This window comes from Balaenoptera physalus, assembly GCF_965194825.1.
Source record: "Balaenoptera physalus genome assembly, chromosome: 4".
NCBI classification, from domain to species: domain Eukaryota; kingdom Metazoa; phylum Chordata; class Mammalia; order Artiodactyla; family Balaenopteridae; genus Balaenoptera; species Balaenoptera physalus.
This window is the reverse complement of record NC_138891.1, coordinates 79,560,745-79,575,453: the sequence shown is the minus strand read 5'-3', so window position 1 is coordinate 79,575,453 and position 14,709 is coordinate 79,560,745. Positions and strand designations below refer to the sequence as shown.

Sequence of the window (14,709 nt, the reverse complement as noted above, 5' to 3'; positions counted from 1 at the left end):
TTCCCTTCCTCCAAAGGAAAAAAAAAAAGAGAGAAAAGAAAAGAAAGAAAAAGAAGAGGTTATCCTAGAAGATCTCTAAAATGTAAGAATATATGGGATGATTACTAATAAGCTCTGTTGCATTGCCCAGATTGTAGTCTACAGCTGCTTATGGTCTCCTGAGCTGCCCTTCATTTTCGGAGATGAAGAAATCGAGGTCCAAAATTCCCCAAATTCAGTAGCAAGTTAGGACTCAGAACCACATCTTCCCATGCATCTTTCGAAATGATTATTGTGACTCATAGAAAAAGCTTAAAAAATATTTTTGACATGGCTTACTAAGTGAGAGAGATGTTTCTTAAATTTTTTTTTTGTATATATGAAAATGGGGGGAAGGGACAAGTCTACGTATTGGAATAAGGTGAGCGATTCATTCCTCAGGATCTGAAAGGCTGTATATTCCAAAACTCTATTTCAATAACATTCCATTTGGCAGATGTTACCTGTTAAACAATTATACAAGTAGCACGGCAGTGAGGAGAGCCCATAGATGCACTTGGAGAGCGGGAAGAGGCTCAGAGGTGGTAAACTGCAAAATACTTGCCCAAATCACAATATTGTCCAGACTCAGACCTAGGGAAACCCTTCCTGTAGCCTTGAAGGCGCCCAAGTTCTCACGCTTCCTGGCATTCTATTGATTCACACTTGCGTCCTTCAACAGGTAGCGCCAATTACAGCCCCCAAAGCACGGCCCCCCAGCATAGTGGCCAATACCGCTGTCAATCAAATACTTCACCTGCCTTTCTAAATTTTCCCCTCCCCCTTTCATTGGCTCTTCTTTCGACCTATCCACAAATTTCTTCCACGCCTCGCACCGCGGAACTTGGCTCTTTGGAGCCTAGGATTGGAGCCGAGGCTACTCCCGCCCTTTGACGTACCGGAGCTCTCCGCCCCTTTCGCGGGCCCCTAGCAGCCAGGGGAGAAGGGGAGGGCGAGCGAGGGGTGGTTCGGGGGCGGGGCTTGCCTCCCACGGCGGGAGGGCGGAGCCTGCGGTGGAGACAGCCTGCTCCGGTAGGACCTCGGAGAGCGCCGGGCGCCGCTACCAGAGGGACTGGAGAATCTGCCGGAGCCGGGCCGGACAGACGCCTGCGAGCCCGCCTCCCTCCGCACCCTCAGCTTTCCGGGCTGGCAGGCGGATAGTGGCGGCGGTGGAAGGTGCCTAAGTCGGGAGTCAGTCATCCCTCTGGGACGCCGACGCCGCCGTCCAACCGCGGCTCCCTCACACCTGTGTGTGTGTGTCTGTGCGCGTGAGCGCCGGCGCGCGTATGTCTGCGTGAGGGTGTTTCCGTGTGCTCCGGCTGGGCGCGCGAATGTCTGTGTGAGGATGTTTGCGTGTTAGCGCGCCCGCGGGCGAGAGCCCCGCGCCTAGGCGCTCGGCCCGGGGAGGGACCGCGGGAGCGGCGGCTCTCCTTGCCCAGCGGGATGTGGCGGGACTCGGGCCACAGCCGTCGTCACCACTGCCTCATGTCCCCCAAGAGCCACCGCCGTGCTGCGGGGAGAGTGGACGGGCGGGCTAGCGAGGCGGCGGCTGCGGGCAGAGCGGGGCGGGGGTGGTGGTGGTGGTGGTGTGGAGGGTGAGAGCAGGGGGGTGGGGGCAGAGACGCGGGGAGGGAAGAGGGAGACGGAGGGGGAAGCGGAGGCAGTCGGCGCCGCTGCTGGCCCCTCCCGTCGGCTGTTGCTGTGGGTCACCTGCAGGTGTTTTGGGGTCCGGGCTGTTCGGGGTGGGAAATAGAAAAAGGCCCCCTCACCACCCTGCGTTTCCTGTTGAGAAAAAGGGAGCGTTGAAAATGATGAGGGACAGCCCATTAGGTGGTGGCAGAATAAATACGAGCTCTCCCCCACCACCATTTTTCTGAAAATAAAATATTCTGAGCTCAACCTTTAGGAGGAAAGCCCGCCTTTAAGAAAGAGAGTCTTGGTCTGATGGACTCTGGTTTGATTGTATAATAATGATGATATAATGCTAATGACGATGATGACACTGCCTTTTATTTTTACCCGCGTGCTGATAAAGCGTAGCTACAGCTGGGGATAAAGCCCTTGAAAATTTGGTGTCTGAGGAGGGAATACTGGTGCTTTAGGAGTTGTGTTTTCTTTTTCTTTTTGAAGGATATGCTTTTTAGAATTAAAATTTGACCAAAGGTTGATTTTTTTCCTTTTTTTTACTCATTTAAAGCCAATGCTCGTAAAATGGGGACTGGCTACTGCCATGACTGATGAAACGCTAAACACTTTTACCCACGTATAATTCCATGTGTTAAGTCACCCTTTCCTTTGAATTTCTCAACAGTTTTTAAAATGAAGAAGTTTAATTTCCGAAAAGTTTTGGATGGCTTAACTGCCTCTTCCCCTGGCAGTAGTAGCAGCAGTGGCAGTAACAGTGGTGGTGGGGCTGGAAGTGGTTCCATGCATCCAGGAGGGACTGCAGGGGTCCTCAGAGAGGAGATTCAGGAAACCTTGACTTCAGACTATTTCCAGATTTGTAAGGTAAGTTTTGAATTGGCTTAAAGCTTATTATTTCTTTATTTTACTGCTGTGAGGAAAGAATGAAAACACACACTCTAGGGACTGGAAATTGTTGAGATGCCAGTATCAGAGAGTCTGGTGCAGAGAATTTTGTGGGTAGGCCAGTTTGAATTAAGATATTCCAGGCATCAACTTAAAAAGCAATGATAGTTTAAGAGGGAAATAAGCAAACATAAAAAGTAGACTATGCAAGATTATATTAAGGCCTATTAATGGACTACTTTTTAAATTTAATATTTATGTATAAATAGTTAATCCCATGCTGTTATTCAGAGAAACTAATTTTATTTCACTGTTCAGTATAAAATGATTAAAGCTATTAAGATGTTGCTAGAATTAAGTAGATAAGAGCTAGATGAATATGTCCATTTTAAAAGATCTAATGGCAGTGTTTAAAATTCTGAATAAAAACACACCCAGATTTTTAAATTCTTAATAAACAAACATACAAATGCTATGGGCTTAATACTTGTAAGAACTCAAAATTAGCCTGTGTTCTGGTTTAGTGAGGAAGCATTTTCGGTAATTATACTTTAATATTGAACTTCTAATAAATAAGCAAAAGAAAGAGTTTCTGATGGGGAGAGATGAGAATTTACAAAACAAGGATTGTTTTAATATATAGAGATAATTGTTTTATTTTCTGACATCAAGTGATTTATAATTTTTATTGTCCCTTTTTGGGGGGTAGCCTAAGAATGTGCTTTTGACCTGTCATGTGCAGCAAGAAAGTTACCAAGTCATTCATATGATGCAGATGAATATAGTTTTATAAATGTGTTTGAATACATGAGAAGAAATAGTAAATTTTTGAAATTAAGTATTAAATTTTTCAGTAATTCAACACAAATTTTTTTGAAATTATTAAAATTATTTTTGTGGTAAACATATTATGTGTAATGGGATAAGTTTCAATTATTCCCTTAATCTCTGACCCCAGTAGGGTCATTATAAAAACAAATCTATAATTATTAAAATATTATAAATTAGATTACATAAAAGCAAGTTTATTTAGAATTAGGTTAGATAAACAGATTTAATTCTAATCTACCCTGTGAAATTTGTATATAATACAATTTTGTATACAAAGTTGTATACAATTTTGGCCTCATTTAAATAATAGATATTTTGTCAGATTAGGGAGGAGCTTAATAGTGGTCATGAGGCAAATATGTGAAAGGGTCCTAAAGGCCAAATTTGAACTGCTAAGCAGGGGACTTAGGCCCTGATTCTCTAATCTTTGATGTATTACTATTACCATTCCAAGAATCTTAAAAAATTTCCAAAGTCTCTCAGTTCATTAATGTGATAGTAATGCAGGATAGTTTTAGTAGAGGTAAACTTGATATAGAAAAGATAAATTTCTGAAACAGAATGGCATTGGACTGTTGATGGTATAAACTGGTAGAGAAGGTTTTAAGTAAAACATTTCAGGGGAAATGGGTGAATGCAAGAGAGGAAAATGAGATAGATAATCACCTTCCTATTTATTTAGGCAAGACAGTCATGCAAAGTGACAGAAGTTAAATATGTATTACTTCAGAAACATATGGGATGGTAGGAAGAGCCCTGGCCTAGGAATCAGAAAATTTATATTTTATTTAAAGCTCTGCCACTTGTCAGCCACATATTCTTTGGAAAGCCATTTATCTGCCTTGTGACTTGATTTTCTCATCTGTAGTATGGTAATAAGTATTTCTGCTCTTCTTACCTAAGAGGGTAGTTGGGAAGATCAAACAAGACAATTAGGTGAAGGCAATGTATAAGTTGGAAAAGGCAATGAAACGCATATTTATATGATTGTTAAAGTTTTAAAATCACCTTGTTCTTGGTGGAATGACTATAACCAGTGGGTTATAAAATATTAGGTAACAATATTCAAAGAAATTATAAGGATAGAAAGCTATGTGAGCTGAACACTAATAGTATTGAAATCTCACTAAATGGCAAAAGTTCTGTGACATCTTTAGATAGGAATATAGTTAATTTTAAAAAGTGGTTATATGACTTTAGGTTACCTGGACTGTAATAAAATATGTAAAGATGCATTAAGGAAACTCCAAAATTAAAACTGTTACTAAAATGGGGAATTAATTTGGACTCACTGATTAGATGTGCAAAGAACATTCTATTTTGAGTACTAAGCAGTTGGTACCTTCTGAGTACTTCTACCTTTTCAATATGGCCAAAATTAAAGTACAAATCAAGAATCTGCTCTTTTGAAAACCATTTTCCTCTCTATTATTTGATTGGTTGTCAAATTCTATCCTATTTCCTTAGTGTTTTTACAATTTATTCCCTTCTCACCATCTCCAGTACTTGTTCATTCCACCATATTTTCTTGCCTGGTCTCTTCCTTTTTTTGTGTGTGTCTGTAAAATTTATTTTGGATCTATAGCATGTTTACTGATTTGAATAAGGCTTATTTCATTAACATGTAATTTTCCCCCTGTAACTGTTACTAACAGTGCACTCTGTTGAATCTCTCTCTGGTATCAGGTTCTCTTTAACAATTCAGTCCAATTTCATAACCTTAAAAAACACCTTTATTGTGAAAAGGAGGGACAAAAAGTGTTTAAAAAGCTTCTCTGACTGCACCTTGTTTTATAGTTTTGATTTTGGAACCATGTGAACATTTCATATAATTAAAAAACTTGGATCAAAAAGGAAAAAACTCCTACAAATCTGAAACAAATGGATACAAATGAACCTAGGAGTATATAAAATTGATAGTATAAACCACACAGAAAAAAAAAAATTATTTCAAATGACATTAAAACTCAAGCTTTTAATGGGCCTCCATGGTGAGGTATATCCTAAAGAACAAAAAGAACCACAATGAAATATTCAGTTGCAGTTCATAGTTCCTTTTTTTTTTTGATCATACAGCTTGTGCAAGTGAAAGCACGCAAGTGAAAGCTTGGAGTCCTAACCACTGGACCACCAGGAAAGTCCCACAATTGATAGTTCTATTGTTAGTAGTAATACTAGTATTGTAGCTTTGAAACTATTTTATGCATAATATACATTATATATGTATATGTTATGTATATGCATAAGCAAATATGCAATCATGTTAATGTCATTAAAACCAAGATTTTCAGTGTGAAAGCAAAGGAATACAAATATAATAATTGATGATTTAATTTTTCACTTAAATTGGAAATATCCATATGAATGCATGATTTAGTTTTCTTTCTGAAATTCACATATTTCCTAGCTTTATTTACTGAGAGGGCATAGAAATAATGACAGTCTGGTAGAAGTGAGCATCCCCAGTGCTGATCATAGTCTCTGAAAGCCATTTCCCAACAAAAGGAAGAAGGGCTCCTTGAAAAGAATGGCTGATTCTAGGTCTGGGGCAGGAAATGTACCAGATGAGCTTGATACCTCTTGCTATGCCAGAAAGCAGGAATGCTATCAATACCACTGGGATTGTGTGGATACAGGGGTCAACTTCAAGGAGTTCACATTGACCAAATTTGGGACAATTTGAGCCTTGAATACTGCAATGTATAAAGCATAACGTATACAGGCATAGCTCATTTTATTGTGCTTTGCTTAATTGCGCTTTGCAGATACTGTGCTTTTTACAAATTGAAGGTTTGTGGCAACCCTGCGTCAAGTAATTCTATTGGAACAATTTTTCCAACAACATTTGCTCATTCCATGTCTTTGTGTCACGTTTAGGTAATTCTCACAATAATTCAAACTTCTTCATTATTATTATATTTGTTGTGATCTGTGATTCGTGATCTTTGATGTTATTATTGTAATTGTTTTGGGGCACCACGAACCTGTGCCCATTTTTTTTTTTTTTAACATCTTTATTGGAGTATAATTGCTTAATGGTGTGTTAGTTTCTGCTGTATAACAAAGTGAATCAGCTGTACATATACATATATCCCCATATCTCTTCCCTCTTGCGTCTCCCTCCCTCCCACCCTCCTTATCCCATCCCTCTAGGTGGTCACAAAGCACGGAGCTGATCTCCCTGAGCTATGCGGCTGCTTCCCATAGCGGCTGCTATCAGTTTTACATTTGGTAGTGTATATATATCCATGCCACTCTCTCATTTTGTCCCAGCTTACCCTTCCCCCTCCCCGTGTCCTCAAGTCCGTTCTCTAGTAGGTCTGCGTCTTTATTTCGTCCTGCCTCTAGGTTCTTTATGACCATTTTTTTTTTTTTTTTAGAGTCCATATATATGTGTTAGCATATGGTATTTGTTTTTCTCTTTCTGACTTACTTCACTCTGCATGACAGACTCTAGGTCCATCCACCTCACTACAAATAACTCAGTTTCATTTCTTTTTATGGCTGAGTAATATTCCATTGTATATATGTGCCACATCTTTTTTATCCATTCATCTGTCGATGGACACTTAGGTTGCTTCCATGTCCTGGCTATGGTAAATAGAGCTGCAATGAACATTGTGGTACATGACTCTTTTTGAATTATGGTTTTCTCAGGGTATATGCCCAGTAGTGGGATTGCTGGGTCGTATGGTAGTTCTATTTTTAGTTTTTTAAGGAACCTCCATACTGTTCTCCATAGTGGCTGTATCAATTTACATTCCCACCAACAGTGCAAGAGGGTTCCCTTTTCTCCACACTCTCTCCAGCATTTATTGTTTGTAGATTTTTTGATGATGGCCATTCTGACCGGTGTGAGGTGATACCTCATTGTAGTTTTTATTTGCATTTTTCTAATTAATGATGTTGAGTATTCTTTCATGTGTTTGTATTGCCTGGTCTCTTGAAATCACTTCTTAACTGATTTTCTCACCTCTCGTTTTACCCTATTCCAATTCATTTTGTTATAATAATGGTTATTTCTGAACTATAATGTTAATTATGTCATTTTTCCTGCTAAAAATTCTATGTTGGTTTCCCTAGAGCAGTGGTGACCTAGAAACAAAAGTCTTATGTAAAATCCCAGCAGAATAACACCTATTAAAACAAATAAATATGGTACTTGATTGGTGTACATTAAAAAAAATAAATTATAATAAATTATTTAGCCAATAAATAAAAATCTTTTTTTTATATTTGGTTTTGTTGTATGATATTATCCATAGACAGGTCATAGGACATTTGCTAACCTTAAAAAAGTAAAAGTACAACCTTTATAATCAGTGACATATCTATATGAAGTTCAAAAAGAGAAATGGTAGAAGCAATTTTTGTTCAAGGTCAGCAAAAAACAGGTTATGGCATCGGTTTACTGCAATCTGTTTTAAGTTCAGTATGTATGCATTTGAATGCCCATGTTGTTCAGATGTTTGTGCAATAATGAACTGCCTTTTCCAAACTTGAATTCCGTGAACACAATTTGAAACCACTGCTCTATACACTAAACTTCAAACTGTTTAATTGATCTTTATATAGTTCCTTTCAGAAGGGGCTCATGTTTACCTTTCCATCCTCATTTCCTTGATACCCTAAATATATTGTATTCCCTGAAAGCACCATATTTTCTCATATCTCAATGCCTTTTCTTAGCTTATTGCTACAGATTAGAATATCTCTTCCAGCTTTAATATAATTAGAGAATTCCAGTTACTTTTCATTACTTTATAGTTGAAACACCATCTGTATGAAACCAGCTCTGACCACTGCCTTCCTCATCTACCCACCCCAGGCAGAGTTAGGGTTTTTTCCCCCTCTTCTCTGTTTGCTTATAGCATCTGCTATAGTGTGAATTTAGCAACTTATTGTGGTTAAAAAAGATTTTTTTGTCACTACTATCATACTCTGAACTCTGGGAGACAATTATATTTTATTTTCTTATTATTGTTAGGGTGCTCACTACCTATTAGGCCACTGGTTCTTAACTCTGTCTAAAAGAAAGATTTCTAGCTCCACCCCAGTCTTAGAAAATTAGAGTTTCTAGGAATGGGGCCTAGGCACTTGCATTTTTAAAAAAGACCCTACAGGAGATTCTGATGCACAGTCAATATTGAGAACCAGTATAGCAGGCACTTGATATACTTTATGAATGAAGTAGCATATACATGGTTGGTTGATTAATTGAAAAGTGATTAAAGCATAAAGTCATTAATAATGATATATGTCTTAAACATTTTATTTTAAATGAAAACATTTAAATATGCATCAATTTACAAATCACTTGGTAAATGACCAAGATTTTTTTGTTGCACACTGGTTCTCTGATTAGAGTTCTGTGTGAACTTCTCATCCATAAACCATCCCAAATTCATTACGTGCAATTTTCAGTTTTTGTTTGTTTAAAGTAGAATAAGGAGGAAGCTTCAGTGTCAGATGAGATATATATTTCAACAAGCAAATAAATTCTATATATATATATACATATATATATATCAGCTGACAGTTTATACACATGGGTGTATAATCTAGATGAATATATATATATATATATACAGACCTATATACAGAGTGTAGATGAACATACATATGTGTGTGTGTGTATATGTATATATATTTTTTCTGGATTTATTTTGCGTTCATCCCTATAGCTACCTGGCCCACACCTAGTTAGTCTGGGAGCAGGAGAGTGTGAGTATTCTAGCTACAAGTTTACTAGTTTCAAGCATTTAATGAACCATTAGTATCAATTTGTGTTTTACAAAGAGAATGGAGAGTTTTTGTTAATCTAGTAATTTGCTTAAGTTAAAATTAGAAAGCTTCATCTGTAAAATATCCCATTTGACCTTCGTAACAGTCCTATAAAGAAGTCAAGGATAGTGTTAATATTTTCCTTTTACTGAGAAGATATCTGAGACCAGAGAATTTAAGTGGTATCCTTACATCTCCAAGTTGGTAAGAGACATAGATAAGTTTAATGCTCTGGTTTTTGATTCTCAAATCCAGTACTTTTTCTGCTTCATTTTTCTTATTAGAAAAGGCAACATGATTAATTCCTTAGGAAACATAGAGATTCTGAGAAGATAAAGACTATTCTCTTGCCTCTCCCTTTAAAATACATCTCAAATCTGACCATGTCTCTTCCACCACATGTCTTGTCTGGGCTACTATTTTATGGCCTTTTTGGGTTTCCCCTGCTTTCACTCAGTCCTCACCACAGTCTCATCTCATAATAGGTAGAAGAATCCTTTTAAAATTTAAATCATATCATGTCATTCCTGCTCAGAATTCTTCAATGGCTTTTCATTTCTCTTAAAAATAAAATCAAAAGTCCTGTTATGTCTTATAAAGCTCTAAATGATCTGGCCCCTGACAAGACATGATTTTCAACTGTTTTCTGTTACTTATCCTTCACCAGCTACACTTGCTTTCTTACTGTTTCTCAGACATGATTCCTGCCTCAGGGCTTTTTGCATTTGCTGTTTCCTTTACATGGAACATTTTCCCCCCAAATAATTATATTACTTGTTCCCTTTACATCATTCAGTTCTTAGTTCAACTGTTAACTTCTCCGAGAGATCTTCATTGACCACTGCTCATCCCCTTTACTCTCTACCCTTATCCTGATATTTTTTTCTTGATAACACTTATAACTACCTATTATTAAATTATATATTTATTTGCTTGGTTTTTTGCTTCTCCTATTATAATGTAACTCCATGAGGACAGGGCTTTATTTTGTTCACAACTATCTCTAATTCCTAGAGCAGAGCCTGCCACATAGAAGGCAGTCAAATATTTGCTGAATGAATAAATGAGAGCAAGGAATCTGATAGAGTGATGTATTAAGAGCAAACTAGATATATTTTGAACAATTTTTTGGAAAAGGCTTTTATTAAATACATTTTATATTACATAAACACAAGGAAACCATTGAGCAAAAGAGTGACACCACTTTAGGAACATGGTACATATTTTTTAGAAAGATATGGAAAAGAAGATTGTAGAAAGATTCAGTTAAATTTATTTCAGTTTTTATTTTTGTTTCTAAATGATCTTTTTAGGGGAACAATTCAGAAATATTAGACTGACAGTGACAAACACACAGGATGTTCTAGACCTAATTAACAAAATAGACAAAATAAATATATCACTAGAACCAGATGGCATAATACCTAAAGTTTGAATAAACTCTTAAATTAGCCAACTCACTATTCATCAACATTTGTAAGTTGAATTTATAAATGGTCATGGTGTCAGAGACAACATGTAGATAACTAGTGTAACTTCTTACATGGAAATGGATTTGTAATCATGATATTCATACCAAACATAATATCAGATCTTCCCAGATAAACTGGTGTAAGCTCAGAAACATAATCGTGGACTATGGAGAGTTGGGCTTTCCAGGACCCTGGAAAGCTGAAAGGAGATTAATTGCCTAGATATCCCTTCTTCAGGTTTTTCATTTTCCCATATTCTTCCAATTTCATATCATTTTACTTGGGAGATTCTGTACCTGAGATTGGCACAAGACCATGATCATAGTTCCACATTTCTGCAGTTTTCATTCATTAAAAGAACTATACAAGATTCCCTGAGATGTGTGGACTTGTCTCATTCTATACTTATAAATGGGTTGAATAAAACATAGTACAGTTGACACTGCAGGATAACTTATTATGGATAAAGCATCTGACAAAGACTTCATGCTCCCGTCACTAGAATGTACAGTAGCGAATAGACATCTTTAAGAATAGTAATGGAGGCAAACCAGAAGAATTAAGCTCTCTTGTTAGGATTGAGGTGTTAACAAATTTAAGAACCAAAAAGAATTAAAATAAAAATTTTTTAAGAGCTAGAAAAACCAAAGCCAAGTTATTCAGTACTCTAGGCTCTCTACTTTGCCTATCCTGAGAGCATAAGGGTGCACGGGCAGGCTTGAGTAAGGGATTATAGATTTGTGGGAAGTATGATTACAAGTTTTTTAGGTTACCATAGAGAACAATTACGTTTTCTCACAAAAGGTCCTTTGGTGCTAGTATATTGTCAGCAAATTGGGCTGTTGGTCTCATTTAGTATGGCATTTCTTATGTTCTTAAAAACAAACGGTGTCATGCTTTGTGTATGTCTCAATATAGAACTAATTTAAAATCTTACGTGATTTCTGACTTTGGTTATCTGTAGGATTATCAGTAATGTTAGAGTAGATTCCGATCTCTTGAAGTTTAGTGCATTTCTGTAGACCCCTTCCGACTTTACTTGAAGATGTGCCTGTGAAAAATCACAGTTAAGTTTCATCGTTTACTTGTAATGATAGAATGATTATATTGATTTCCTACATTATGGTTCCATGAACCATTTACATATTAGTTTAATAGCAATAACTTTGACTGTATCCATTAAAGGTTTCAAGTACAATAGAAGTCCTGTTTTAAGCTTTTAAATTGAGTTTTTCATCAGAGAAAATTGAGTTTTTGTTCCTACTTAATTGTCAAAATAATAATCTTTATAAAAGATCTTAGTTATAGCAAGAATTCTTTTCTTTTTTAATTTAAAAAAGAAGATAACTTTTCTTACTTTTAATATTTGAAGGCTAATCTTTTGATGTGTGTTAAACACAAGTGTTTTTATTTAAAAAAATATATTAAGCATACTGGGGAATCATTTCTACTTATCTAAGTAAAGCTAAAAGTTATTTATAAAGACTGGTAGAAAATCAGTGATTAAGTTTTAGAAAGAAAAAAATAGAAATTGTATTTAAAAGATTTATAGAAGGTAGTTGTAAACAATAGAATGTAAGACTTCAAAAAAGTGCATAATAGGCCTACTGTGATACATGTAGAGAGGCTTGGTTAAATGGAGCATTCATAGTCACTGAAGGAATACAAGAAGAAGATATTTTGACAAGTTTATTATTCAAGAAATATTTATTATACAGAGTTAAAAATGATTAGGACATAAACCATTCTCAGCCAACTGACTCTAATGAGTGAAATAATGTGTTTTGGTTGATTTATCAGAGAAATCACTTATGGTACTTTCTGGACTTATGTAAGATACTAGAAAGAAGAGTATGATTTTAGTTCTATTGGAGGCCCCAAATTGCCAATTGTTGTTGATGGTGTAGAGAATGACTTTGAATATATTATGTAATGATGATACATAATCAATATAATGAATTTTAATTAAAATATATAATATTTAGTGTATTAATTTTAGTTGTGTCTTATAATTGGATTATATATATACAGTAAGTATCTCTTGAATTGAAAATAGCATAAAAGCAACAAATAATGGTGGTTTTAGATGTAGGTTTAATACCTGGATTTAAAAGGTAGGGTAGCTAGAGAAAACTGTTATGTTTCTTCAGTTTTTCTCTTCTGTTAATCACCTATAGATTTCAGTCACATTAGAAATCTAGTACTTTACCTAAATGAACACAGTAAAGTTAGACTGTCATGAAAATTTATTGGATGGCTTAATGTTCAGTCTAATTTGTTCATTATAAATTGACTAAAAACCTGTCTATAAGTCTGCAAACCAAAAAAGTTTGAAAATAAGTAGTACAGTAAATTGAGCAGTTAGGTTGAGTCTGGGGGAAATGCTTAGTTTGTCAACATTTAAGTAGATGGAAAATGTAAAGCTAGCAAAGGAGACATAGGAGAACTGAGCAGAATGATATGAGGAAAACTCAAAAGTAGAAGCAGATAATCTGAAGCTTTCTTAAGAAAGATTATTAAGAGACAAATTCAAGAGTATCTCGGCATTGTAAAGAGAGCAAGGATGGTGAAAACAAAACAAATGAAAAACAAGCAAACAAACCAGAACTACCAAGAGACAGCTGAATTAGACCAAGAGGAAGTTGATTAGGGTAAAAATATTTATGGTAAAATGATGGACAGAATTAAGGTCACACTATAATAGAGAGTAGAATTGATAGGATTAGTACTTTTAAGAGTAAGTGTGTAAGTTGATTTTATATAAGAGAAAAGTGTTGGGAAAGTAGCAGAGATGGTAGATTCTGATAGCATTTTGGTATATTGCAGGGGAGTAATGCAGTCTATCCACAGAAGAGAAATTGAGGCTACCAGAAAAGGAAGAGTAGGGTGGGAAATAGAGGTATGATTTGCCCTTTAAAATAGTAAGGGTATCTTCCTAACAGAGTTTACTGTTGTTTAGAAATTTGCAAGGGCTTCTTTTCCACAAATGCCACCAGCAGATTATACTTTTGTCAACAATGCTCTGTTTTCTCCTTTTAGTACCACCAGACTTAGACCTGCATCATTCATGGTATAAATTTTACTCTTGCAAGATAATTCCCATCTCTCTCTTAAGACAAGACCAGGTTAGCATGATATAAAAGCTTTGTTATTTTGTTTTTCAAAACAAAGGCAAGCTTCCCTAATTGAATTTATAGTTATTAAAAAAGAAAACAAAAACAAACAAAATAAGACACAAGAAAAAGAAATATCCTGAGCAGTAAAAGATTATTTTAAATGAAAAAAAAAAAAAAAGTAAGGGTATCTGATTTGGAAATTTTTCTTTACTTGAGGAGAATACATATTTCATTTGAATTCTCAGTAAACTCTGTGCTTTATCTCCTCCATATAAAAATACGTGGTTCTACTAGAAGATTGTATTAGTTTCTATTTCTGCTGCAACAAATTACCAAAAACTTAGTGGCTTAAAACAATACAAATTTATTATCTTATAGTTCAGGAGGTAAGAAGTTTGAAATGGGCATCACTGGGCTAAAATCCAGGCATTGGTAGGACTGCATTCCTTTCTGGAGGGTCTAGGAGAGAGTGTTTTCTTTCCTTTTCCAGCTTTTATAGGCTGCTCACAATTCCTTGACTGGTGGCCCCCTTCTGTCGTCAAAGCCAACAGTGGCCAGTTGAATCTTTCTCACTTTGCATCACTTTAACTCTCCTGCTTTCCTCTTCCTCATTTAAAGACACTCGTGATTACATTGGGCCCACCAGGATAATCCAGATTAATTTCCCCATCTCAAGGTCCATTGATTAGCAGTCTTCATTCCATCTGCAACCCTTAACTCCCCTTTGCCATATAACCTAACATATTCACAGGTTCTTTGGGGAGCCATTATTCTGCCTTTCACAAAGATGCTCATTACTTTCACCTGTCTTTTGTTGTTCAGTTACTTTATGGAAAACAAAATAATAACAGAGACAATAGTATAATAAACTCTCAGCTTCAACGATTATCAACTTTGTAAATCTTCATCTCCCATTTCATTATTTTAATGCAAACCCCAGACATTATACCATTTTATCT

General features: G+C 36.2%; 1 protein-coding gene across 10 annotated transcripts in view; it reads left to right on the top strand.

Annotated features, from left to right (window-relative positions):
- The first annotated feature begins 1,051 nt into the window (after positions 1-1,051).
- Positions 1,052-14,709, top strand: part of STXBP5L (syntaxin binding protein 5L) — a 390,198-nt gene continuing 376,540 nt past the window's right edge. For 9 of the 10 annotated variants that reach the window (XM_082460029.1, XM_082460032.1, XM_082460031.1 and 6 more), the window contains exon 1: positions 1,792-2,526. In XM_082460029.1, coding sequence (XP_082316155.1) covers positions 2,338-2,526 — 189 coding nt within the window. In that variant the 5' untranslated portion in view covers positions 1,792-2,337. Of the gene's footprint in view, positions 1,195-1,791; positions 2,527-14,709 lie in introns of those variants that run through there. The other variant, XM_082460023.1, reaches the window with a different exon arrangement.